This window comes from Felis catus, chromosome B4, assembly GCF_018350175.1.
Source record: "Felis catus isolate Fca126 chromosome B4, F.catus_Fca126_mat1.0, whole genome shotgun sequence".
NCBI lineage: Eukaryota > Metazoa > Chordata > Mammalia > Carnivora > Felidae > Felis > Felis catus.
Window position 1 is genome coordinate 75,314,962 of NC_058374.1, and position 27,904 is coordinate 75,342,865.

General features: G+C 38.3%; 2 protein-coding genes across 2 annotated transcripts in view; both read right to left on the minus strand.

The window, feature by feature from the left end:
• LOC101099132 (olfactory receptor 8S1-like) overlaps nt 1–27,904 on the minus strand; it is an 81,023-nt gene that overhangs the window by 25,170 nt on the left and 27,949 nt on the right. The gene's annotated exons all lie outside the window — the stretch shown is intronic.
• Nucleotides 9,378–15,219, minus strand: LOC101099384 (olfactory receptor 8S1-like). The gene has a single exon (XM_045061688.1). It carries the CDS (start codon nt 11,661–11,663, stop codon nt 10,746–10,748), a length of 918 nt encoding a protein of 305 aa, XP_044917623.1. The 5' UTR covers nt 11,664–15,219; the 3' UTR covers nt 9,378–10,745.

Consider the following 27,904-nt stretch of genomic DNA (forward strand, 5'->3'; position numbering starts at 1 on the left):
TCTCACTTTTTTTTTTAATGTTTATTTATTTTGAGAGAGACAGAGAAAGTACAAGCAGAGGACGACCTTGGGAGAGCAAGAGAGAGAATTTTAAGCAGGCTCCACATTCAGCACAGAGCCCGATGTGGGGCTCAATCTCATGACCGTGAGATCATGTCCTGAGCCAAAATCGAAAGTCGAATGCTTAACCGACTGAGCCACCAAGGCTCCCCTTTTCTCACTTAAACAGTTTCTCTCAGGCTCATTTCTTTAAAAAACCGCATTTCCATGAATCCTCATCTCAAGGTCTGCTTCTGAAGAATGAACTTAAATTACATCAGCTATAATTTTGGACTTGATGGACCCACCCTGCTTCCAGAACATCTGGTAGATAAAATGGCATACATAATCTAACAAAAACACAAGAATATCCTTGAAACACAAATGGAATAGAAATGCAAAATACTGCATTGCACTTAAGTAATAAGTCTTCCAATCTCTAGGTACAGCTCTGATTAAGTTCATATAGGATACCGGGAATTAAATGTGCTCAGTATGAGATAGATAACGAGATTTATTCAAACTTGAAGTGAGTGTGTGGGGTGGAGTCACCCTATTCCTTATAGAAAGCTAAGAACAAATGAAACTTGCCAAATATCTAGCCAATAACTTTATAGGAGTTTCTGGAACAAGCATGTCAGGAAATCATAAACAAAACCTCATTAGGAAGCACTGAGACAATCTGCTCACTGACTCACTGACAGGAGTCTTAATTAGTCATCACCTAATATCATCACCAAGCAAAAGCTCCAAAAGGAGTGAAAGCTGGTTGTGGATTCGAGGCTGGGGCAGGGTAAGGGAGACACAAACTGACAGGGAAGAGTTTGCACGGAGGAGGAGGAGGAGGAGGAGGAGGAAGAGGAGGAGGAGGAGGAGGAAGAAGAGGAGGAGGAGGAGGAAGAGGAGGAGGAGGAGGAGGAAGAGGAGGAGGAGGAGGAGAAGGAGGGAGAGGGAGAGGGAGAGTGGGAGAGAGAAGAAGGAAAAAGGACAAAGAAGAAGAAGGAGGAGGAGGAGGAGGAGGAGGAGGAGAAGACGAAGACGACAAAGACGATGAAGACGATGAAGACAAAGATGAAAGAAACAGTCAAATCCTGCCTATTAAATGAGTCAGCCTGCTTACCAAAATTCCAAAACATATGAAAAAAGTTAGTGCTAAAATTCTAGCCAACAAAATCATCAATTTGCTACTATTTTGGAACCTCATCACATAGACATCAGCATACATGTTTTTAAGATACAAAAAGGGATTGGGGCACCTGGGTGGCTCAGTTGGTTGAGTGTCCAACTTCAGCTCAGGTCATGATCTCACGGTTCGTGAGTTCAAGCCCCGCATCGGGCTCTGTGCTGACAGCTCGGAGCCTGGAGCCTGCTTCAGATTCTGTGTCTCTCTCTCTCTCTGTCCCTCCTTCGCTCACACTCTGTCTCTCTCCCTCTCTCTCTCAAAAATAAACATTAAAAAATTTTTTTAAAAGATACAAAAAGGGATAAATGAATAACACAGTTTAAATATTACAATTTTCTGAAAAATTGAGGCAAAATAAAACAAAATCAAACAGCTACTAAGATAAATTATTAGCTATCTTTAAAATTATTCTCATTAAAATTAAAACTGTAATGGATGGAATAACCTCTACACTACATTGCTTATATATTAATGGGTGATTGTGAAGATAGTACTATGAAATTCTCTCAGAACACAACATAGAAAAATAAAACATAAGAAATTAAAGCATTTAAGAGACATAGAAAATAGGTTGAGAAAATGCACATATTATAGAGCCCTAACGAGACTGTTCAAAAATTCCAAAAGGCAAATGAATGATAGAAAATTCATACTTGAATAACCAGAGAATTCTCCATAAATAAAAATATATTTTATTCATTTTAGAAAGTATATTATCAACATCAAGCAAGATAAATAAATATAAATTTATAGTAAAGCATATTCTGGTAACTCTGAACATCAAAGGTTTTGTTTTGTTTTGTTTTGCCATTTTAGTCGTTTTTAAAAGTATGGTTCAGTGACCTTAAGTACATTCTCAGTAGTGTGCAACCATCACCACCATACATCTCCAGAACTTTTCATCTTACCAAATTGAAACTGTAGTTATTAAACAATAATTCCCCATTCTCTCCTCTCCCCATCCCTGGCAACTAACTAACATTATACTTTGTGTCCCTATGAATTTGGCTATTCTAGATACCTCACGTGAGTGGAATCACACACTATCTGTCCTTTTGTTTCTGGCTCACTTAACTTAGCATAATGTCCTCAAGGCTCATTCATGTTGTTGCATGTGTAAGAATTTCCTTCATTTTTAAGGCTGAATTATTTTCCATTGTATGTATATCCACATTTTGTTTATTCCTTTGGACTAATATTTGGGTTGCTTTGAATTTGGGCTATTATGAATAATACTGCGATGAACATGGGCATAAAAATATCTGTTCAAGTACCTACTTTCAAATTCTTTGGGGCATATAACCAAAAGTGTGATTGCTGATCATATGATAACTCTATGTTTAATTCTTTTGAGCAACTGCCATCCAAACTATTTGCCATAGTGACTGCACTATTTTATATTCCCACCAACGGTACACAAGGGTTCCCTTTTCTCCACATCCTCACCAACATTTATTTCTTGTCTTTTTAAAAACAAAATTTTTTAATAATCTCTACTCCCAACGTGGGTCTTGAACTCACAACCCCAAGATCAAGAGTTGTATGCTTCACCAACTGAGCCAGCCAGGCACTCCTCTTGTCTTTTTGATACTAGTCATTCCAACAAGTATGAGGTGCTATCTCACTGTGACTGTGATTACGCATTTCTGGTCTGATGTGTCATCTAAGGCCAATGTCACTTGTGTATCATTTGTGACAACATGGATGGACCTTGGGGGCATTATGCTAAGTGAAATAAGTCAGAGAGAGAAAGACAAATGCTTTCATACAGTGATGACACTGTATGATTCTGTTTATATGATTTTTGTAAAAAGACCAATCTATAGTGGAAAAAGCAGTTCAGTGGCTAACAAGTGGTGAACAAGAATTGACTGGAAATGGATATGAAGTCATCTACTTGGGTGTTGGTAACTTAATACCTGAAAAAGGCTGACTTACACAGCAGTTTACATTTATTAAAATTAACTGAATAACACTCTCAACATTTCAGCATATAGATTTCACCTCAAAAGAAAAAAAGAAGTAGTCAAATTTTGAATTCTAGTTAATGATATACATGCTGAAATATTTAGGGTGAAATATCCTGATTAGGGTGAAGTGTACAGATGTAATTGTAACTTTTTTTGAAATGCATTTGAAAAAGGTACATTGATGAATGGATACACAGATAGGTAGATGATAAGGCATGCATAGGAAAATGTTAATAGTAAAATTTAGACGTGATTTTGTAGATGTTCACTCGTAGAATTCTTTCAACTTTGCTGTATATTTGAAATCTTTTATTTTCAAATTAAATGAATGCTGGAAAAGCTTGAAAACAATATTTGAATTTTATAAGTAACAAAATACCAATGAAATTAAAAACATTAAGAGAAAATAGAGAAAAATTATAAATCACTAAAATTGATTCATGTACAAATATGAAACCCAAATATACAATTACTAAAGAAATTAAATTGGCAATCAAAATTTCCCCTCCCTAATAACAAGAAAAAGCTAAGTCCTCAAAATTTTAAAAGCAAATTTCATAAAACCTTCAAGGAAGTGATAGTTCCTTTTTTATGCAACTTTTTAAAGAAAATACAAAAATGAAAGCAAGCGTACTACTGATGCCAAGATTAGATGTCTAGACAAATTTACATAGGCAAAAAGCAGATTAGTGATTGCTCATGGCCAGGGTTGTGGGGAGGGAATGGAGAGCGGCTGCCCATGGGTGCTGAAGTTATTTGAAGTAATGAAATGTAGTGATGGCTGCACAGCCCTGAATGTGCCAAAGACCACTGAATCGTATGCTTGGTTTCCTTTGCTTGTTTTCTCCTTTCAGAGATTCTCATTTATTATAAAATGGTTTCACAAAATTCCAAAAATATGCCAAACTTCCCAGTTTCCACCATGTGCATGGGACCATTTAAAATACAACCCTGCTGTGGGACGCCTGGGTGGCTCAGTCGGTTGAGCGTCTGACTTTGGCTCAGGTCATGATCTCACAGCTCATGAGTTTGAGCCCCATGTCAGGCTTTGTGCTGACAGCTCGGAGCCTGGAGCCTGCTTTGGATTCTGTGTCTCCCTCTCTCTCTGCCCCTAACCCACTCATTCTGTCTCTGTCTCTCTCAAAAATAAATAAACATTTAAAAAAAAAATTTTAAATACAACCCTGCTGCCACTGACCATTCTGTGTCCCATACTGGCCGAACCCCAGAACTATGGGCACATACACACATGCTTGAGACCAGAACTTCCTTTTGGAAACTCTCAAGCCAAAACGTGACAATCAGGAACCCTAGCTCAAAGGAAATGAGTGGCAGGAATTTGCATATTTTAAAAAATTGAGGGGCGCCTGGGTGGCTCAGGTAGTTAAGCCTCCGACTCGATTTTGGCTCAGGTCATGATCTCATGGTTTGCGAGATCGAACCCCATGTTGGACTCTACACTGGCAGTACAGAGCCTGCTTGGGACCCTCTGTCTCCCTCTCTCTCTCTCTGCCCCTCCCCTGCTCATGCTCTCTCTCAAAATAAATAAATAAACATTCAAAAAAAAGTTGAGTCAAACTCATCTGGGCTATAGCCCAAATTCTTTTACTCTGTGCAAAGAACAGGACTTGGATTTGGAGTGGGAGGTCAAGACTGTCCTTCACAGAACCAAATGAAGGCAACTGTACCTTGCAGCAACAGGCTCAGAGTCTCCCTCCAAGGCAGGGTCTGCCCAAGAGGCTACAGGGGGCGTTTTCCTAACATCAATCATCCCCGGGCTGGCTCTGTGCAGGTCCTGCTGGGGTCAGGCAAGGGCTCAAAGTCCAGGACAGACCTACCTCACCCATGGGTAGCACCTGCCCCACAGGGCCTCAGCAGTCTTCCCTGCTGCAGCTTCTCTGCAGAGCCCTGCTCCTCACGGCATAGGCTTGCACATTTCCAGGTTAGCAGTGGTGCTGGAGCTCCTCTGCCAGCAGCCCCTCCCTGAGGGTACTCCGGGTGCCCAGGATGAGGTGCGGGACTGGGTCCATGCCCCACTACCATGACCTGAACTGTATGCTTTGAATAGGTGATCTTTGTGATTTGTGAAACATAATCTCAGGAAAGCTGATGAAAAGACAACACCACGTGAATGTAAGAAAAAAATCATACTATCTGATTTATGAACATAAATGGGAAATTCCTAAGTTAAATATTGGCAAAAGTTCATTCAGTCTTTACTACTCCACCTAAATAGGGTGATTTCAGGAATGCAACGATTCTTCAATACCAGAACACCTACTGATACAATTTAGCATTAAAAAAAATAATAAAACCATATAAATTTTAGGATTGTTTGTTCCAGCTCTGTGACAAATGTTGTTGGTATTTTGATAGGGATTGCATTAAATGTGTAGATTGCTTTGGGTAATATAGACATTTTAACAATATATGTTCTTCCAATCCCTGAGCATGAATGTTTTTCCATTTAAGTGGGTCATCTTCAATTTCTTTCATCAATATTATCAGAGTATAGGTCTTTTACTTCTTTGGTTAGGTTTATTCTGAATAGCTTATGGGTTTTGGTGCAATTATAAATGGAATTTATTCCTTGATTTTTCTTTCTCTGCTTCATTATGGGTGTATAGAAATGCAACAGATACCTGTACAATGGATTTTGTATTCTGCAACTTTACTGAATTCGTGTATTAGTTCTAGCCATTTTTTAGTGGAGTCTTTTGGGCTTTCTATGTAGAGTATCACGTCATTTGCAAATAGTGAAAGTTTTGCTTCTTCTTTGCCAATTTGGATGCCTTTTATTGCTTTTTGTTGTCTGAATGCTGTGGCTAGGACTTCCAGTACTATGTTGAATATTAGTAGCAAGAGCAGACATCCCCTGTGATCCAGTAATAACACTACTAGGTATTTACCCAAAAAATACAAAAACACTAATTCAAAGGGATACATGCACCCCTATGTTTATTGCAGCATTATTTATAATAGCCAAACTATGCAAGAAGCCCAAGGGTCTATCAACAGATGAATGGATAAAGAAAATGTGGTATATAAACATACAATGGAATATTAGTCAACCATAAAAAAGAATGAAATCTTGCCATTTGCAACAACATGGATGGAGCCAAATAAGCTAATCCAAAGAAAAACAAATACCATATGATTTCACACATATGTGGAAACAATACAAAACAAATGAGCAAAGAAAAAAAAAGAGAAAGAGGCAAACCAAGAAATAGACTCTCAACTATAGAGAACAAACTGATGGTTACCAGAAGGATGGGGGGCACAGGGATAGGTGAAACAGGTGATAGGGATTAAGGAGTGCACTTGTTGTGATAAGGACCAAGTGTTGTATGTAAGTGTTGAATCACTAAATTGTACAACTGAAAATAATATTACACTGTATGTTAACTAACTAGAATTTAAATAAAAACAAAAAATAAAATAAAACTATATGACTATTTCAATAAACTTATTTTTTATTCAACATGTATTTATTGCATGCCTATTATGTGACAGATACTATACATTAGTAAACAAAAGAGAAAGGGTCCCGGTCTTCAATGGAAACAGAAAAAGCATTTGATAAAATTTTATACCAATTCTTAGTAAGATGTAGTTAAGAGAGAATTATTATAAGTGAATTCACTTATAAGTGTATTATATATCTTATAATGTAAGATATATTGATCAATAACAGGACAAACATCATCCTTAATGTTGCAACATAAGTTTTTTCACTGATCCCAATAAAAACATGTTTGTACCAGAGGTTCTGGCCCATGGATTAACTTTAAAAATGAAAAACATACAACTCAGCACCAAATAAATAATCCAATTAAAAATGGGCAGAGGACCTGTATAGACATTTTTCCAAAGAAGACATTCAGATGGCCAACAGACACATGAAAAGATACTCAACATCACTAATCATCAGGGAAATGCAAATCAAAACCACAATGAGATACCACCTTAAACCTGTCAGAATGGTTAAAATAAAAAACACAAGAAATAACAAGTGTTGGCAAGCATGTGGGAAAAAAGGAACTCTCTTCCGCTGTTGGTGGGAATATAAACTTGTACAGCCACTGTGGAAAACAGGATGGAGTTTCCTCAAAAAAATTAAAAACAGGTGTGGCTGGATGGCTCAGCCAATTGAGCATCAGACTTTGGCTCAGGTCACAATCTCACAGTTCATTGGTTTGAGCCCCACATAGGGCTCACTGCTGTCAGCACAGAGCCCATTTCGGATCCTCTGTCCCCTTTCTCTCTCTGCCCCTCCTGTGCTCATGCTCCCTCTCTCTCAAAAATAAACAAACATTAAAAAAAAATAGGAATACTATATGACCCAATAATTCCACTACTGGGTATCTATCCAAAGAAAATGAAAACACTAATTCAAAAAGATATATGTACTCCTATGTTTATTGCAGTATTATTTATAATAGTCAAGATATGGAAGCAACCTAAGTGTCCATCGACAGACACACACACACACACACACACACACACACACACACACACACACACGAATACTACGCTGCCATAAAAGGATGAGACCATGCCATTTGGGACAATGTGGATGGATTCAGAGAGTATTATGCTAAGTGAAATTGACCAGACTGAGAAAAACAAATACCAGATTCACTCATATGCATAAACTAAAAAAAAAACACACAAATGAAGAAACAAACAAAAAAGCAGAATCAGACTTATAAATGCACAGAAGAAACTGATAGTTGCCAGAGGGGACTGGGGTCAGGGGATGGGCAAAATGGGTGAAAGGGAGAGGAATATATGAGATTCCAGTCTTGGAAGGAAAAAGTCATGGGAATAAAAGGCACAGCATAGGGAATATGTCAATGATATTGTAAAAACGTTGTATGGTGACAGATGACAGCTACACTGTAGTGAGCATAGCATAACACATAGAGAAGCTGAATCACCTCTGTGTTGTACACCTGAAACTAATGTAACATTGTGTGTCAATACACTGAAATAACTTTTTTAATTTAAAAATAATAAACATAAAAAATAAAAATGAGATACATAAAAATTAGAAACAGAAAAAGAAAATTATTTGCTTTTATTCAAGATGAAATCATTAAAATGTAATTTTAAAATCCAATAGTATTTATAAATAAGCCATTAGAAATAGGAAGATAGTTCGACAAAGTTAACAGATATAAGATTAGTATACAAAATATCACAACTTTCCTATGTACTAGAAATAACCAAGTAGTAAATGTAATTGAATTTTTAATTCATAATAGAAACAAATAATGGAAAAATATCTGGTACTATATCTAACAAAATTTGTGTGTGTCACCTTTATGAAAATAAGTTTTGGGATGCCTGGGTGGCTCAGTTGGTTGACCATCTGACTCTTGATTTCAGATCAGGACATGATCCCAGAGTTGCGGGATCAAGCCCTGCATAGGGCTCCACACTGGGCATGGAGCCTGTTTAGGATTCTCTCTCCCTCCCTCCCTCCCTCCCTCTCTCTGTCTCTGTCTCTCACTCCCATTTCCCTCTCTTCCACTCTATAATTTAAAATATTTCTAAACAAAAAAAAAAAATAATAAGTTTCATCAATGGTAACTGCAGAATAGCCTTTGTGAATGAAAATGTTGAACCTTTGCATAACCACCATGCCCAGCCATGGCCACACTGCAAATTCATGGACCAGAACTAGGCTCACCAGGAAGGAAGAGATTGGCATTCACATGGTAGACTATTCTACGCATGATTATTTCAAACTGCTTTGGCAGTGGAGTCCTTCTGGTGAGAACTCACCCTATATATTTTCTCAGTTTCTTTGCCTATAATTTACACAATCAAAATACATTTACTGTGAAACATGCATGTTTGAAACTATTTTATATTCTTGAAAAAGTAGTGAAGATTGGCAGAGATCAAGATTGCCCTTGATCTCTTTAAGTTTATATTTTCTGCTACTGGGCAGTACAAAGTGAAGGGTAAGTAAGTAAAGTAAGTAAGTAAAATCTAAAAGGTAATTTCAGGGTCGTCTGGGTGGCTCAGTCGGTTAATCATCTGACTTCAGCTCAGGTCATGATCTCCCGGTTCGTGAGTTCACACCCTGCATCGGGCTCTGTGCTGACCGTTCGGAGCCTGGAGCTTGCTCTCCCTCTCTCTCTGCCCCTCCCCACTCGCACTCTGTCTCTCCCTCTCTCAAAAATAAACAAACATTAAAAAAAATTAAACGGTAATTTCAGAAAGAAATAATGATTTTTGACCTTGATAACTTTAATCTCCCAAATCTCCTTCTCAGTAATCCTCCAATTATATTTCATGATCCAAGGGGCTTTTGCTGAAAATCCATTGGTTTCTTTTTAGAGTTTGTCATAGGCACAGTGCAGCATTTGCTCTGCCATTGACTCTCTCACATTCTGCCATTTCTGTAGCATTATTAGGGCTGAGTGGCAGAGCTACTTGTCCAGCAGTGTCTCCCTCTCACAGCTGTAGAGACTACAATATATAGAGATAGATAGATATAGATATAGATGATATAGATATATATAGATAGATATAGATATATAGATATAGATATAGATATCTTTTCTTTGCAAATGACAGAATCTAACTCTGACTTACTTAAGTGAAATAAAACAAAACAACAATAACAAAGCATTAAAAGGGAAATTCATAAACTGGGTCTGGGGTAGCTCATAGCACCAAAGGGACAGTCAGTGTGTCAAGGTAGTAAAGAAAACAGGCTTTGGGATAAGTCTATTTGATTCCAAATTCCACCCCCATCACTTACCTCTCTAAGTCCACGTTCTCTTTTCTGAACAAGGACAACTAAAGTATTTACCCAAAGCATTTGTTGGGGTATTTAAGTGAGATAATATATGTAAAATACTTAGCACAGTACCTGACATGATGCAAATATCTAATCACGTGCTTTTAATATAATTTCATTTATCAATCTTCCTTGAAAGTACAGAATCTAGGATAACAATAGTGATCTTAGCAGCAGAGGCGCTGGGATAGGCTATCAGTGCTGCAAAGAGAAAGGTTGACCTCTGCCTCTCTGAATCTATCCTCAAGATTAAAATTTCTAAGGGAATGGATGGTGTGGCACTGACCATGTGCTCATTCCTATACCAGCCACTGTCTCAAGAAGAATAAGTGAATAACGAGTGGGGGAGGAAAGAGAATTTGGGGACACCATAATTAACAGTCTCTCTAGAACTATACTGAACAACATGGAGTTTAGTTACTGGAAGGATAGTAAAGATAGTGTAAGCAGGCAATAACAAAGTCTACCTTACTATCTATAATAAATTAAATATTTTGTAAGAAAAATTGTAAGACAAGAGGTTTATCCATCCATTTTCCTCTGGCTAGGACAGAACAACTATCATTCCAAGAAAATAATCCCACCTTTTCTTCAGCATTTTAAAGAAACAATGTAAGGTATCTTGCAAACCATGATTATCAGAAAATTCTCCTTAATATTCATGCATTATTTATTGTGGTTCTATTCATTTCTTCCCTCATCATTCTGATTTTGTAGTCTATCAATTAGAACGCTAGATACGTTTTCTCAAAATTCTTCTCACAGCTGCCTTCACCTCTTTGTTCTTTAGGCTATAGATGAGAGGATTCAGCATAGGAGTGACCACACTGTACTGCAAGGAGAAGATTAACTCTTGAGTGGATCCTGAATTTGGCATGAGATAGCGGAGTAATCCTGAGCCATAAAAGAAGATCACTGCAGTGAGGTGGGAGGAGCAGGTGGAGAAGGCCTTGTTTCTGCCTGTGGTAGCATTGATACTCAGGATGGTGAACAAAATGCAAACATAGGAGAAAAATATCAAGAGGAAATTTCCAAAGAAATGCAGGAGGCTGGAGGAGAGCAGGGCAGTAAAACTTGCAGACACATCAGAGCAAGACAAAGGGTAGAGAGAAGGCAGTTCACAGCTGAAGTGATGTATATTTTGAGCCCCACAGAAATCTAAATTGAGAGCTACAAGGATATTGATAAGAGCATCCAAAAAAGCCACGCTCCATGAGCCCCACACCAGCCCCATACACAATTGTCTGTTCATCATCTGGCCATAGAGCAGAGGGGAGCTGATGGCAACATAGCGGTCATAGGCCATGACAGTGAGTAGGCAGGATTCAGTGCCCCCAGTGGCAAACACAAAGAAGGCCTGAGCCAGGCAGCCCTCTACTGAGATGGTTTTCTTCTCAGACAGGAGGTTCTCCAACAGCTTGGGCACAGTGACAGAGGAGTGGCAGAGATCCAGGAAGGACAACTGTCCCAGGAAGAAGTACATGGGGGTGTGGAGGCAAGAATCAGCCCTAATCACCAGCAGCAGCATCAGGTTCCCCATCAGGGTCAGGAGGTAAATAACAAGGAACAGTACAAAGAGGAGAACCTCGATCTGGGGGTCAGCAGACAGCCCGAAGAGGATGAACTCAGAAACAACACTGTGGTTTCTCATTGCCTTCAATATTTCCTTTAGAATGTAAGAAATAAATCAGATAAAGCCTCTTCTTCTAACAAATATTCAAGTGTTTTAATGCTCTTCTCCACTCAGAAAGTTTCATACCTACTCAAAAATTTATGCTCTGAAATTATAAACTTCCTTAAGTCTCTAGATTTCCTAAAATCTGAAATAATCTTTTTACAGGATTCCAACCCAAGATCAACTCCCTGTCCACTTTTATTGTTCTTCCTTTTAATGTCTTAGAATTTATTTTTTGTTGTTTTATTATTAAAGCTACTGGACGATGTTTTGTAAACTCTTGATAATAATCCAGTAGAGAGGGAGAAATTGCAGGAGGAATAAGAGAAATTGCAGAAATAGTGTCTGAGAGCAGCTGGGTTGCAGAGCAGAAGCAGAGCATGGCCTTAGGTGGGAGTGGGTTTACTTCATCCATCAAACATGCATAGATTTGTTGTTGGGAAGGAAGTAGTTCCCATCTAATGGCTTGTTTTTTCAATAAATATTTAAATGGGGTCATTAATGGAAACTGAAGATGAGTAGTGACTAGAGATTTGCAGAGTGAGGAAAAAGTGAATGAATTAGAAAGAAGGCAGCATAGAGGTATCCTAGATGCAATACAACTGATTAAGGGAAACTGTTGATGAATATGGGAACATACTCTGGTAATAATCTCTATCCCCAGTTTGTGTCATCTATTCAACTTCAGCTCTAGTCTGTTGCCCTTATGCCATTTGAAAATATAGACTACCTACTCACTTTCCAAAGCTGAGCTTTCTCTATTTGCTACTCGGGACTGACAACCCAGATTATAACTACAGACTCAGAATGACTCTCCAACACCACTGACTATATCATCTTGACCCCTCATGTCCTGCTCTGTCTCTTGCACTCATACTCCAAGACTGGCACATTGAATTTCTCAAAGAACTTATTATTTCTTTCCCGTTATTTATCCAAACGACACCTAAAATTTAAGCTATTCTTAGGAATCAAGTCCACATCGCCTGTACTTCTCACCTAGGTGACCAATAACTAGCACAGAATTAAATGAAAACCTTTTCAAATCCAGTGATCCAGAAGACAAGTTTGAATGTCAGTGTGAGAATTCAGTGTTAAGGTGGAGCTTGAAAATTCCTGTTGGATACAGACCTCTCCCTTGATTTCTAAAAGAGGGAATAGTAGGCTAAGTTGTATTATTTCTAAAAACCTAAATACTTCCAGTCACATAACGATTGCATTTTCCATATAATTTTTTTCTTTTGCTCACCACTGTAGTTCTAGCTACAGCAACTTGGATTCATCCTGAGAGCAGAATATCATTGGCAGAAGATGCCGGAAAAGCAAGGAACCAAACCATGAAATGCAGACAGAGAACCACCCATTATAATTTTGGAGGGCACCAAAAAGAAAGGCTCCTCATCTCTAAATGGAGCCCCACTTACTAGCACTAGAAACTCCTTAAACTTTGGGGAAATTTTCTCTCTTAGAAATAAAGGCAAAAGCACATTTTCATGAAAGATAACCCCGGAAAGTATGCCTTATCAGCAGCCATACTTCCTCAAAAGTATATAGGTGTATTGTAGTAGAGTTATTTGAGGGATCACATAAATAAATAAAATCACTTCTATTTTTACCTGGTGCTGCAATTTCATTACTCTCGATGTTTCATTTATTCAGACTGTGAGTCCAAATTTAGAACAGAAACAGCTCTGAGAACATTACCACTATAAGTTTTCAGTTATTATCACAATTAGGTGGAGTTAGCTGACTAGATAATTTCCAAAGAATAGCTGCCTAAGAGGAGCTTCTTTTAAGATGAGACATACAAAAGTACCTAGCATTATAACTGCTCCAAAGGATAAAAATGAATATGTGAATGAGTGAATAAGTGAATGAAGGAAACTTAGGGGAAGAATAGTCTAGGGTTTTACTACTCACAGGGAACAGATCTGATTAGGAACCAGTAAGGGATTTGGACAGTCGAGGCTTGCATGAAACCAGATGTATGAAGGGCACTGAAAAATTTTGCAACGGGAAATGTTTGCCCCATTATAGTGTCTCATGCCCTGGTCTGAACCTCCACATACCTCGGAGCATATAATTACAGAGAATACCTATAACTAAAGATGTAATTAGTTTCTGGACCCATACATTTGGAGTGCTTGGAGAGAGTTATTTTTGAGTCACAAAGTACCCAAAGTCTATCATTGATGTCCTATCCCTTCTCACCTCTTACAGACAGCTCTCAGCCTTCCTGAACTTCCAGGTTTCTGGTATAATGTGGCCTTTGAGCACCCCCAAAACAAGGAATGAAGCTAGATATAAAAAAGATCTTGTCCCAGTTGTCCCATATGTAAAATGAAAGCTAAAAATTATTACCTTGAAGAGCTGTGAGGACTTAAGAATCCTGAAATGTTGAAGACTCATTAGATTCTCTTTTCTTCACACCCAATGCAAGGGTTTAATTTTCCCAAAAGGAGGAAGAGAGGTGATTTTAAGGAGCAGACCAAACATTTCAGGTCTCAGAAATGAATGCCATGTCAGAGAGAGACAGGGAAGCAATGATATCCAGCCCAGGGGAACAGAGAGGAGATGAGAGCTATAAGAAAGGAAGTGCCTGATGAGGGGGTAACAAGAAGCAGCAGTAATTGAAGCAGAAAGGATCCTACACAGGGAGAACAGAAGCAGATAAATTCATCAGAGAACAGATGAAAAATATTACCACGTGTCTGGGTTTTTCTGGTGCAGAATATGTCCCATTTTTCTGAGTTGGTGGGCATGCCACTGAGCTCAGGAGAAATTCACAAGAGAGAAAATGTGCCACAACTGTCCAGTCATGTGAATTGGCATTGCTTTTTCTATTTAAAAACTTTCTGTGCATAAAGAGAAACATGTAAGCTCAGTCCTCAAAACCCTCTGCAAATAAAGGCTTCAGAAAACTCTTCTAAATTTTGACAGCATCTTTACACTTATCCCTTAGTGATTCCATAAAATGACAAAGGAAAACTTGAAAACTTAAAATTCCTAACAAGCAATTTCTTTCATATTTCCCCCAGCATAATTACACAATAATTTCTGCACATATCTCTCTGTATGAGTGTTAATATAATGCTCAGAGCACCATCCTGACAGAAGAGGCTCAGGTCTAGCCTTTCAGAAGGGATTGTGGGTTAAGGTGGCCAATGAGATGGCAAAGTATGACCTGACAGCCCAGGGGACATTGTGGGTCGATCCTGATTGCTGGAAAGCTCAGCTTGAAGCTTACTTTAGACTCATTAGCTAAATATGGTTACTGAATGATCCCTCTGGGAAATCCTCCTAAAGTGATTCACAGCTTCCCTTTAGGTCATTTTTCTAATGTTGTCATGTATTTGATTATTACATTTATTCAAATGTAATTATTATATATGACATCATCATTGTTACTACCACCACCACCACCACTACAACAACAACTACTACTACTACTACTACTACTACTACTACTACTACTACTATATGGTCAATGATAATTTAAATTTACCAACATATTTGACTTTTATTTGCTCAATTTTTTCTATGGCACAAAAACAGACACATAGACCAATGGCATAGAATAGAAACCCCAGAACTAGACCCACAAATGTATGGCCAACTAATCTTTGACAAAGCAGGAAAGAATATCCAATGGAAAAAAGACAGTCTCTTTAACAAATGGTGCTGGGAGAACTGGACAGCAACATGCAGAAGGATGAAACGAGACCACTTTCTTACACCATTCACAAAAATAAACTCAAAATAGGTAAAGGACCTGAATGTGAGACAGGAAACCATCAAAACACTAGAGGAGAAAGCAGGAAAAGACCTCTCTGACCTCAGCCATAGCAATTTCTTACTCGACACATCCCCAAAGGCAAGGGAATTAAAAGCAAAAATGAACTACTGGGACCTCATGAAGATAAAAAGCTTCTGCACAGGAAAGGAAACAATCAACAAAACTAAAAGGCAACCAACGGAATGGGAAAATATATTTGCAAATGACATATCGGACAAAGGGCTAGTATCCAAAATCTATAAAGAGCTCACCAAACTCCACACCCAAAAAACAAATAATCCAGTGAAGAAATGGACAGAAAACATGAATAGACACTTCTCTAAAGAAGACATCCAGATGGCCAACAGGCACATGAAAAGATGCTCAACGTCGCTCCTCATCAGGGAAATACAAATCAAAACCACACTCAGACATCACCTCACGCCAGTCAGAGTGGCCAAAATTAACAAATCAGGAGACTATAGATGCTGGAGAGGATGTGGAGAAACGGGAACCCTCTTGCACTGTTGGTGGGAATGCAAATTGGTGCAGCCACTCTGGAAAACAGTGTGGAGGTTCCTCAAAAAATTAAAAATAGACCTACCCTATGACCCAGCAATAGCACTGCTAGGAATTTACCCAAGGGATACAGGAGTACTGATGCATAGGGGCACTTGTACCCCAATGTTTATAGCAGCACTCTCAACAATATCTAAATTATGGAAAGAGCCTAAATGTCCATCAACTGATGAATGGATAAAGAAATTGTGGTTTATATACACAATGGAGTACTACGCGGCAATGAGAAAGAATGAAATATGACCCTTTGTAGCAACGTGGATGGAACTGGACAGCGTTATGCTAAGTGAAATAAGCCATACAGAGAAAGACAGATACCATATGGTTTCACTCTTATGTGGATCCTGAGAAACTTAACAGAAACCCATGGGGGAGGGGGAGGAAAAAAAAAAGAGGTTAGAGTGGGAGAGAGCCAAAGCATAAGAGACTCTTAAAAACTAAGAACAAACTGAGGGTTGATGGGGGGTGGGAGGGAGGGGAGGGTGGGTGATGGGTATTGAGGAGGGCACCTTTTGGGATGAGCACTGGGTGTTGTATGGAAACCAATTTGACAATAAACTTCATATATTGAAAAAAAAATTTTTTTCTACTAAAATTGGAAAGTTTGATAGCTGAAACTGCAATGGATGAGTTCAACACAAATCAGACAAAGCTGAAGAGGTATTAGTGAATCAGAAGATAGGTCAGAGGAAAATAAGAACTCACACCTGTGAGCATTTTCTTTCTCCTAGAACTTCTTTTAAGTTTCATTTAGTGCAATTCTTCTTCATGATGTATTTATCTCATCTTCACTCTTAAATGATGTTTGACCAGACACAGAATCCTAATGGGGAAGCTTTTGTTTGTTTGTTTGTTTGTTTGTTTGTTTATCCAGTACTTTGAAGATGTCTTCTGTCATCTGCCTTTTGTCTTCTTGTTAGTCTAATTCCTCTCTTGTGAAGGCAGTTGTTAATCTAATTGTACTTCTCTGGAGTTCATTTGTCTTTTTTCTCTCTCTCTCTTGCAGGTTTTAATATTTTCTCTTTTGATTTTTAGTAACTTTATTATGATATGACAAAGTGTGACTTTCTTTTTTTAATTTATTTATTTAAATTCAAGTTAGTTAACATACGGTATAGTATAGGTTTCAGGATTAGAACCCAGTAATTCATCACTTACATATAACACCCAGTGCTCATCCTAACAAGTGCCCTCCTTAATGCCCATCACCCAATTAGTCCACTCCCCTTTGGCAACCCTCAGTTTGTTCTCTGCATTTAAGAGTCTCTTATGGTTTGTCTCCCTCTGTTTTTATCTTTATTTTCCTTCCATTCACCTATGTTCATCTGGTTTGTTTCTTAAATTCCACATGAGTGAAATCATATATTTCTCTTTAACTGACTTATTTCACTTAGCATAATACCCTCTAGTTCAATCACATTGTTGCAAATAGCAAGATTTCATTCTTTTTGATTGCCAAGTAATATTCCAGTGTGTGTGTGTGTGTGTGTGTGTGTGTGTGTGTCCACACCACATCTTCTTTATCCATTCATCAGTCGATGGACATTTGGGCTTTCTCCATGATTTGGCTATTATTGATAGCACATAAACATGTATAGATAGATACATATAGATACATAGGTAGGTACATATACATATTGATAGACAAACATAGGGGTGCATGTGACCCTTCCAATCAGCATTTTTTTTCTTTTCATTTAACATACTTGGGATTTACTTATAGGGCTTCTAGTATTTGTAGTTGATATACTTTTTTAGTTTGGAACATTTTCATCCATTATTTTACATGTTTCCCTATATTCATATATATTACCTTATTCTCTCTCCCTTCTGTAATTCCATGTACATGTATGTTATCCTTACCATTCTATGCATTAGGTATTTTATATTCCCTTGTTTTTTTCTTTATTCTTTCTGTACCTTACTGAATACATTTTCTTCTTACCTACCTTATAAGTCATTAGTATACTCCTCAACATTATCTAATATCCTTCAAACTTATCCATTAAGATCTTAGTTTCAGCCACTGAATTTTCTAGAACTTTCACTTAGATTTTTTTATAGTTTCCAGAAATATTATGCCAAATTCTCAATCTTGTCTTTAATCTCCATAAATATTTTAAGTTTATTTGTTTTAAAGTTATGTGTCTGGGTCTGTTTCTACTGTCTTTAGTTTTTGTCTCCCCATATTGTTTATTTTTTTCTATTGAGAACAGGATGTTACTATGAAAATTATAGAAATAATTTAAAGCTCTGGCTTATATTCTCTTCCTCCAGAGAAATTTTTCACTAGCTTCTGTCAGACAGCCATGGACATTCACAGTCCTGGATCATTCTCATGTAATTCCAGGGGCTGAGATGAAGCTGGGCTTCAGTCCTTATGAAGTTGGGCTGCTTCCAATCCACTTTTATTTCAGGGTATTGCCCTTCAAGGCTCCAACCCACCCCTTTGGTGGTCCCTGCATTCCATTTTTCCCACTAACTTTAGGAAACTGTTGGGGCGCCTGGGTGGCGCAGTCGGTTAAACGTCCGACTTCAGCCAGGTCACGATCTCGCGGTCCGTGAGTTCGATCCCCGCGTCAGGCTCTGGGCTGATGGCTCAGAGCCTGGAGCCTGTTTCCGATTCTGTGTCTCCCTCTCTCTCTGCCCCTCCCCCGTTCATGCTCTATCTCTCTCTGTCCCAAAAATAAATAAACGTTGAAAAAAAAAAAAAAAAGGAAACTGTCAAAATAACTTTTCACATTCTCAACGACCTCTTCAAGATGCACTTATGTGAAAAACAGATCCCCGAATGCTGAGCTTGCTTCTCTGGATTTTCTTTTCTTTGGGATGATGGCTCTAAAACTCTTCGCTGCTTTCTTAGTTTTAAAATATCTTCAAAGTATATATTAAAAATATGCTTTTCAAATAAAGATCCCAGAAATAAACCCATGCTTATATGGTCAATTAATCTATGACAAAGGAGGCAAGAATATACAATGGGAAAAAGACAGTCTCTTTCAATAAATGGTGCTGGGAAAACCGGACAGCTACATATAAAGGAATGAAACTGGGACACTTCCTTACACCATACACAGAAATAAATTCAAACCAGATCAAAGACCTAAATGTAAGACCTGAAATCATAAAAATCCTAGAAGAGCACCAGGCACCAATTTCTCTGACATTGGCTGTAGCAACATTTTTCTAGATACCGTCTCCTAAGACAAGGGAAACAAAAGCAAAAATAAACTATTGGGACTCCATCAAAATAAAAAGGCTTTTTGCACAGCAAAGGAAACTATCAACAAACAAAAGGACAACCTACTGAATTGGAGAAGATACTTGAAAATTATACCTGTGATAAGGGGTTAATACCCAAAATATATAAAGAAATTATATAACTCAACACCAAAAAAATAAAATAAAAACAGTCCAACCAAAAATGGGCAGGGTACCTAAATAGACATTTTTCCAAGAAGACATATGACAGACACATGAAAAGATGCTCAGTATCACTAATCATCAGGGAAATGCAAATCAAAACCACAATGAGATACCTATCAGAATGGCTAAAATCAAAAACACAAGAAATAACAGGTGTTAGCCAGGATATGGAGAAAAAAGAACTCTCTCGCACTGTTGGTGGGAATGTAAATTGGTACAGCTACTGTGGAAAACAGTATGGAAGTTCCTCAAAAATTAAAAATAGAAATACCACATGATCTGGGGTGCCTGGGTAGCTCAGTTGGTTGTGGGCCCAACTCTTGATTTTGGCTCAAGTCATGATCTCATGGTTGTAAGACTGAGCCCCATATAGATTGAGATTCTCTCTCTCTCTCTCTCTCTCTCTCTCTCTCTCTCCCTCCCTCCCTCCCTCCCTCCCTCCGCCTCTCCCCCAACTAAGCACATGTTATCACTCTGTCAAAAAAAAAAAAAAAAGTTCCCTACTGTGCCCAGTTTACAGACTTTTATAAATAAATAATCACTGAACTTTTTTTAATTTTTCTTAACGTTTGTTCATTTTTGAGAGACAGAGACAGAGTGCAAGCAGGGGAGTGGCAGAGAGAGAGGGAGACACAGAATCTGAAGCAGGCTCCAGGCTCTGAGCTTTCAGCACAGAGCCTGATGCGGGGCTCGAACCACAGACCACAAGATCACGACCTAGCTGAAGTTGGCCGCTTAACCGGCTGAGCCACCCAGGCGCCCCTCACTGAATTTTACTGAATGTCTTTTTGCGTCTGTTGAGATAACGTGGTATTTTTTTCACTTAAAGTTTCAATTAGTGGGTTTAAATAAACTTTTTTAAAGCTTGAATTAGAAAATTCTTGCATTCATGGTATAAATCCAACCACTTTAAAATTAGAGGATTGGAGAAAAAACAATTCCTTCTAAATATACTCATAGTCAAGGTTCAAATAAATTAATTTTCCCAAACCTTGTAACTAGAAATTGAAAGGTATTAAAGAGCAAGGATTAAAGTTTATTTACATCTAAAATACTTTCTATGTTGCCTGTCTCAAACACACACACCACTATATATGGAACATGTAAGTGAAATATCATATACCTCTCTATCCATCTCTCTCTCTTTCTGTCTGTCTCTCTGATCTGTGTATCTACATAGACATACACACAGAGACACACACACACAAACGTCACTTGTAGCTCATTTGCTCTGTCCTTGGAAAAAAAAAAAAGGAAGGTGACATTTCATTCTTCCACTGAACTAAAACCAGAAATGCCTTATTTTGATTTACATAAATTGGCATTAGAGGCTGCTCCTGTAACCCTGGAGCATAATGGCATTATCAGGTCACACAACTCCTGTTGTTGTTGAGAAATAAAGCAGGGGCTCTAAGTTACAGGAAATAAAATGAAGATAGTTCCTCTAATTAAATCAATCAGATTCAACAGGTGGCATAGCCATTTTTACCTGAGATAGAAACAAGAGAGAAATGATCACAAACTGTAAGCACGTTAGGAAGGTCTGGGAGATACGGAGTTTGGCTGAGCAAGTCTGATAGCTGAGAATAAAGCCCATTGACTACTTTTTCTCTTCCTACCCCTTTTTTTCTTTTCTTCTTCTCTTAATGCAACCTAAAATTAAAGGTAATTAGAATAAGCTAAGAGTTAAGAGAAAAAATACAAAATTATACCTTGACTTCCTTTTTTAAATGTTTATTTATTTATTTTGAGAGAGAAAGAGACAGCACAAGCGGGAGAAGGACAGAGAGAGGGAGAGAGAGAATCCCAAGCAGGCTCCATGCTCAGCATGAAGCCAGACACGGGGCTCATTCTCAAGAACCCTGAGATCATGACCTGAGCTGAAATCAAGAGTCAGACGCTTAACAGACTCAGCCACCCATGCACCCCACTGACTTCCTTTTTAACATTTAAATAATTCCTTTTTAACATTAATTCCAAATATCATATTTTAAAAATAGTGCCTGAGTAACCACTGCAACAGATTTACATTTTTTTGTAAATGACATATGCGAAGCTCAAAGCCATAAATCATGGAGGCATGAGAGTAAAGAAACCAGCTGGTTCAGACCAAATGACTAAGACACCACTGCCTCCTCGTGGCACAATTCCAGAATGACAAGCTATGATTAGTGGAAGGTGTTCTGTTTTTCCAAATCAGAGTTTCGACAGCCAATGTCACAGAAGCCATGGCTTGGAGTAGAAAGAGAGTTGCTATAAAGATCCCAGAAAGACATGAGAAGAATAGCAATTCTGAAAAGAGACAAAACCAGAGGAAAGTTATCCAGGTTTTCTTTCAGGTCTCCCAGGTATGGGGGCAGAGAGGTTAAAAAAGACTTGAGTAATAACAAAAGCTGGACTTCAGAAGTTCCAGAATGGTATGCAGTAGAGGGAGATTGTACAGAAAAACTAACAGACACTTAAATCAAGTCTACATTACAGGCGTTGCTCTTTTGTGTATCATGTAAAATTATGTATATACACATATACACAACCTGGTATTTCTTCATAAATATATAAAGACCCAGGCTCAAAAACAATGTCATTTATTGTATGTTTGCCTATGAATAAGTTACTTAATCCTCTATTAGTTTTCTTATCTATAGGGATAATCATAGTAACTACTTTAGTGAGTTTTTGCAACTCAGTTTAGTGAGTTTTGCAGTTAAAAATGTTAATAATAAAAATAATGACATGATTGAGTTTTTACCATGTGCCACAGGCTATTTTAAATGTTTTACTTTATCTTATTTCTTCTCAAGACATTTATAAAGCATGCAAAGCTCTTAGCTAATACTATGTCAGCAGTTTGTACTCAATAAACAATATTTTTAAAGTCTGTAAAGCGTCCTCTATATCTCAAGTCAAGTAGGAGGAACACGTTTGTTTACACAGTTCAGCCAATAAGACACATTGTCCAGGCACTGTACTGGGCTCTGGGAATATAAGCATGAGTAAGACAGAGTCTCTTCCTTTAAGACATTTATATTATGTGGAAGAAAGTTGTATTAACAGCTATAATGCAACATAGTAATTTATATTACAACAGTGTGACAAGATTGCTATGGGAGTTCTGAGGAGGAAAAAAAAAATCATTCTTCATCAGATGGTCAGGGAAATATTCACAGCAAAGATACCTATTTGACTTTGCCTTGTCTAGATCACTACATTTTAGGAAGAAAAGAAAAAAAATATTCCTGGAAAAAGAAACACTTTATAGTAAAGGGAGAGAGATGTGGACATGTAACATTTGAGATTAAGAGGATGAATTTTGGAATTAAACAGAGTTGAACTGAAGTCCCAGCTCTGCTCTTCACCTGCTTCTGACTTTGGACAGGCTACTGCTCTTTCTCCTGTTCCCTTACCTATAAAAAGGATGTGACAATCGTGCCCTATCAAAGGTTGGTTGTGAGAATTAAATGAGATGTCTAGCCCATCAATGTGGCTAGCCCACATTGTCTAGCCCATTAGTGTTGCGTTGTTATTAATATATTTCCCTCTAAGTTGTCATTTGCTGAAAAAGGAAAACCACCTACTAATTGCTAATTTTTTTGTCGAGCAGAATTAACCATGTTAAATGGATTGTAAGATGCATTTGTATTTCAGAAACACTAAAATATGAAAAATGTCCATCTTAGAATCAAAGAAGATTACATTATCATAATTATGAGGACCAGTCTGCAAAGAATCTTTAATGCTATCCTGAATATTCAGATTTGAGCCTACTGTTAAAATCCTTCCCTTGTTGGTGGTTTCTAGATATTTTGTTTATAGTTCTTAAATCACACCTTAAGGTTACTGTTAACTTTCTGTTTCGTGTGGTCTCTAACATGCCCTCAGCAAATAGTGGATATTCCAAAGAGTATGGAATTAAATGGAATCTGACCAACCCATGAAAGGTGACCATCAGGTTCTCATCTTCGAACTCAAAGGAATAAGCCATAAGATCAGTACAAAATCAATACAAAAGATGCAGTTTTTGCCTAAACCCAATAGCTGATAGATAACTCACCTCCTCCCACTGTGTGCTTGTTGGTTTAACAAAAACAAAAAACAAAACCAACTACAGCAGTGGTAACTACATGTTAGAGTGCCTCTGAATCATGTGTTGTTAATACATGGATTGCTGCCCACACCCTAAGAGTTTCTCCTTCAGTAGGTCCAGGGTGGAGCCCCAGAACTTGACTTGTTAAACCTGGTAGGCTAGTACTGATGAATCTAGTCTGCTACACTTTGAGAACCACTCAAGTAGAGGCAATTGGGCCTCCAGAGTCTCAGCCAGGGACAATTATTCAGAAAGGTCCTTGGCTCGTCTGACCTTCTCTCTGGTGGGTTGGGTAAGTCTGCCTCAATGCCCAGAAGCCTGTGAGGCCTCTCCAGTCAGCTGCCTTCTCTGGTTCTGGCTCTTCTCTTTGTTTGGCATTCTCTACATCCACAATAACATTAGATATTGTCCTGGGGAGAAGGAACTGTGCTCCCACTGAGCATTATTAGCCATAGAGAGAGATGAATGGGAAGTGAGATTCTGCCAGGTATCTCGGGGTCTTGTTACTGCAAACTACACTTGTCTCTTTAGGCTCCGGCAGCTTCTGCCTCCTCTGACAGATCATAGGAGGCTTAGTTAAGGAAAATTTGTGGAAGGAGCTCCCCAGTGTCCATGCTCAGGAACAGCTGCTGAACTTTAGCCTCCCTCATCTAGAGACCTCTGAAGAAATTGGCCAGCTGCCCACTTTGTCTTCAGCTTCCTCTCAGCAAAAGTATTAGAAATAAAAGAGAGGGGATACCCTTGAGGCATTCCTAGTGAGCTCCAACCTGACCTGCTATAGCCAAATGCAAGCATAAATTGTCTTCAGCCTCACTAGCTGGGATTGTTTAGAAGCTAGCTGGATTTAGAAAATATTTGTTAACTGCTACAGGAGAGGGATTACACCAGTTAAAACCCCGAATTATAAACATTTAAAACACAGAACTCAAGTAATTAAACATACATGGCGTTTTGTTATTGGGATGTCTGAACAGAATAGACTCCTCCTTTCCATTATAGTTCACACATCCTTTCTACTGCTTTGTTATTGTAACAGTGACCACCCTATTGACCTCCTCCCCATTAACATGGACATTTACTGCATAGCTCATCCAAACACTACTGCTTAACTACAAAAAAACTACTCAAGGACTTGGACCACCTCCTCCAGCTATTTTACTCCCAGTTTCCACCCTAGTAGTCAAGACACAGCAGGTGCTTAATAAACATTTACAGAACAAATAATGTTAACATCAACCTCCTGATCTCTCTTCATTGTTGTTTTATCCCTGATACCCTTTCCACGAGGATACCTCATTGGTTTTTTTTAAATAAAACCCCTATCCTGATACCTCTTTTCCTATTTTAGAAAGATGATTGAGATGTTTCAGCATGAACAGACTCAAATACTTCTAGTCTTTAACAAAACATGTAAATCTTTTAGTTTTCAAATACAGATTTTAAGCAGTTTAGCAGACTTATCAAATCTTTCTTTCTGTTGCTGTGTTTTTCAACAGCATGTCCAAGTATAATGACATTACTTCCCACCCATCAATTCTTTTCTTAAAGCCCACTTTCCCTGTAAGCTGGCTTCCGTCTCTCCTCCTTCTCGGGAACTACACAGTCTGTGCACTAAAATCTTACTCTTGACAAATCTTAACTACCACTTTCTTCTTTGATTTCTATACCTTCATGAATATTACGAAATTGCACTTTCCCTGTTTCCTTATACTTCTTGTAATTCTTTTTGTCTGCTTAATAGATCCTACTTTAAAATTTTTTTTTTCAACGTTTATTTATTTTTGGGACAGAGAGAGACAGAGCACGAACGGGGGAGGGGCAGAGAGAGAGGGAGACACAGAATCGGAAACAGGCTCCAGGCTCGGAGCCATCAGCCCAGAGCCTGACGCGGGGCTCGAACTCACGGACCGCGAGATCGTGACCTGGCTGAAGTCGGACGCTTAACCGACAGCGCCACCCAGGCGTCCCAATAGATCCTACTTTAAATGGTAGATGCCTCAGGCCAGGACTTTTAGAGCTTGCAAATGCTGAAGTAATTAGCAATGCTATTCACCAATACTCCAGTTTTCTATCTAACAGCATGATAGGAGGGAATTTCTGAACCACCTCAAAGCTAAGAGTGCCTATGTCTTGCTTGAACCAATGAAATATGAGTTGGGGGGCCTGGGTGGCTCAGTTCGTTGGGCATACGACTCTTGATTTCTGCTCAGGTCATGATCCCAGGGTCGTGGGATCCAGCCCCACATTGGGCTGCACACTCAGAGTGGAGACTGCTTAAGATTCTCTCTCTCTCCCTCTGCCCCTCTCTCCTGTTCCTGATCTGTCTAAAACAAAATGAAATAAGTGGAAGTTACATGTCTAAGGAAAATGTTTTTAAAACAAGCACAATTCATCATGTTCCTAGTTTGCTGCATCAGAAATTGCTGAAGCATGAAGAAGAAATTTCCTCAGCTTGATTACTTGAGTGAGGATGATACAGAGTAGGGCCTTTCCCCTAAAGCTCCCCAGAAAGGACATGTAATGTGAACAAAACCAAAACTTCCCAGTTTTAAACTGCTGAGATTCGGGGGTTATGTTGGGAGTCCCAAGAGTACCCTCAGGCTTGATGACTCACCAGAAAGACTCACAGGACTTCAGAAGTGGTCCTAATTATGGTTACAGTTTATTACAGGGTTAGGATACAAATGAAAATCAGCAAAGGGAAAAAGCACATGTGGCAAAATCCAAGAGAAACCAAGCACAAGACTCCAGTTGTTCCCTCCCAGTGAAGTTGCATGGGGACCCATTTAATTCTCCCAGGAATGATGTGTGAGAACACATGTGAAGAGTAGCCAACCAGGAAAGCTCACACAAGCTATGAAGTCCAGAGTTTTTATTGGAGGTCAGTCTCATGCAGTGCCTATGTGACCAGCCTCAACTACTCAGACTCAAGTCGCCTCCAGATCAAAAACATTCACCATAAATGTAAACTTATTTGGTCAAGCTAGTACACCATGGCTCAGAGCCTCCATCTACAAAAACATTCTTGTCAGGCAGAATATTCCAAGGATTTGGAGATTATCTCCCAGGAGCCAGCCAAGGAGTCCTGAAGACAGGCCTTTCTTTGGAATATGTAGGGAATGAGAAACCCAGGCCAGCAGAGTTAACTCTTTACTGTCCAAGGAGTTAATCTGGGGGCACATACAGCCCCCAAATCATCCAAATCATCCAAATTCCAAATCATCCAAATAATTTCCACTTTTGAAATACTTGTTAAACCAGAAAAATGAACAAATGTCCAAAAGTTTAAAAATATCATTACCAGGAGATCTGTACTGCAAGACATTTAAAGAAAAGTCCTTTGGGGAGAAGGAAATGATACCATATGGAAATCTGGATGCACATAAAGAAATTAAGATATCAGAAAGGATATTTACATGAGTAATTATAAAAGACTGTTTATTCTTTTTAAATCTCCTTTAACAATAATTGAATATTTAAAGCAAAAAAATAATGTATTTGGGGGGTTATAACAAAAGACAACAATAGTAAAAAGCATCAGGGGATAAATGAAAGTATATTGTTATAAGATTCTTATACTACACATAAAGTGACATAATATCACTTGAGGGTAGTCCCTAATATGTTAAAGATATAAACTATAAATCATAAAGCAGCCCTTAAACTAAAATAAAAAGAGCTACAGCTAATAATCCAACAAAGGGATAAAAGAAAATCATAAAAATACTCAATTCACAAAGACACAGAAAAAGAGGAACAAAGGAACAAAGAATAGCTAGGACAAATAGAAAACGAAAAGCAAGATGGCAGCCTTACACCCAAATGTATCACAAATCACATCAAATGAAAAACTGGACAGCAACATGAAAAAGAATGAAACTGGACCACTTTCTTACACTGTACACAAAAATAAACTCAAAATGGATGAAAGACCTAAATGTAAGACAGGAAGCCATCAAAATCCTTGAGGAGAAAGCAGGCAACAACCTCTTTGATCTTGGCCTCAGCAACTTCTTACTCAACACGTCTCCAGAGGCAAGGGAAACAAAAGCAAAAATGAACTACTGGGACCTCATCAAAATAAGAAGCTTCCGCACAGCGAAGGAAACAATCAGCAAAACTCAAAGGCAACTGACAGAATGGGAGAAGATATTTGCAAACAATATATCAGATAAAAGGTTAGTATCCAAAATCTATAAAGAACTTATCAAACTCAACACCTAAAAAACAAATAATCCAGTGAAGAAATGGGCAAAAGACATGAATAGACACTTCTCCAAAGAAGATATCCAGATGGCCAACTGACACATGAAAAAAAGCTCAACATCACTCATCATCAGGGAAATACAAATC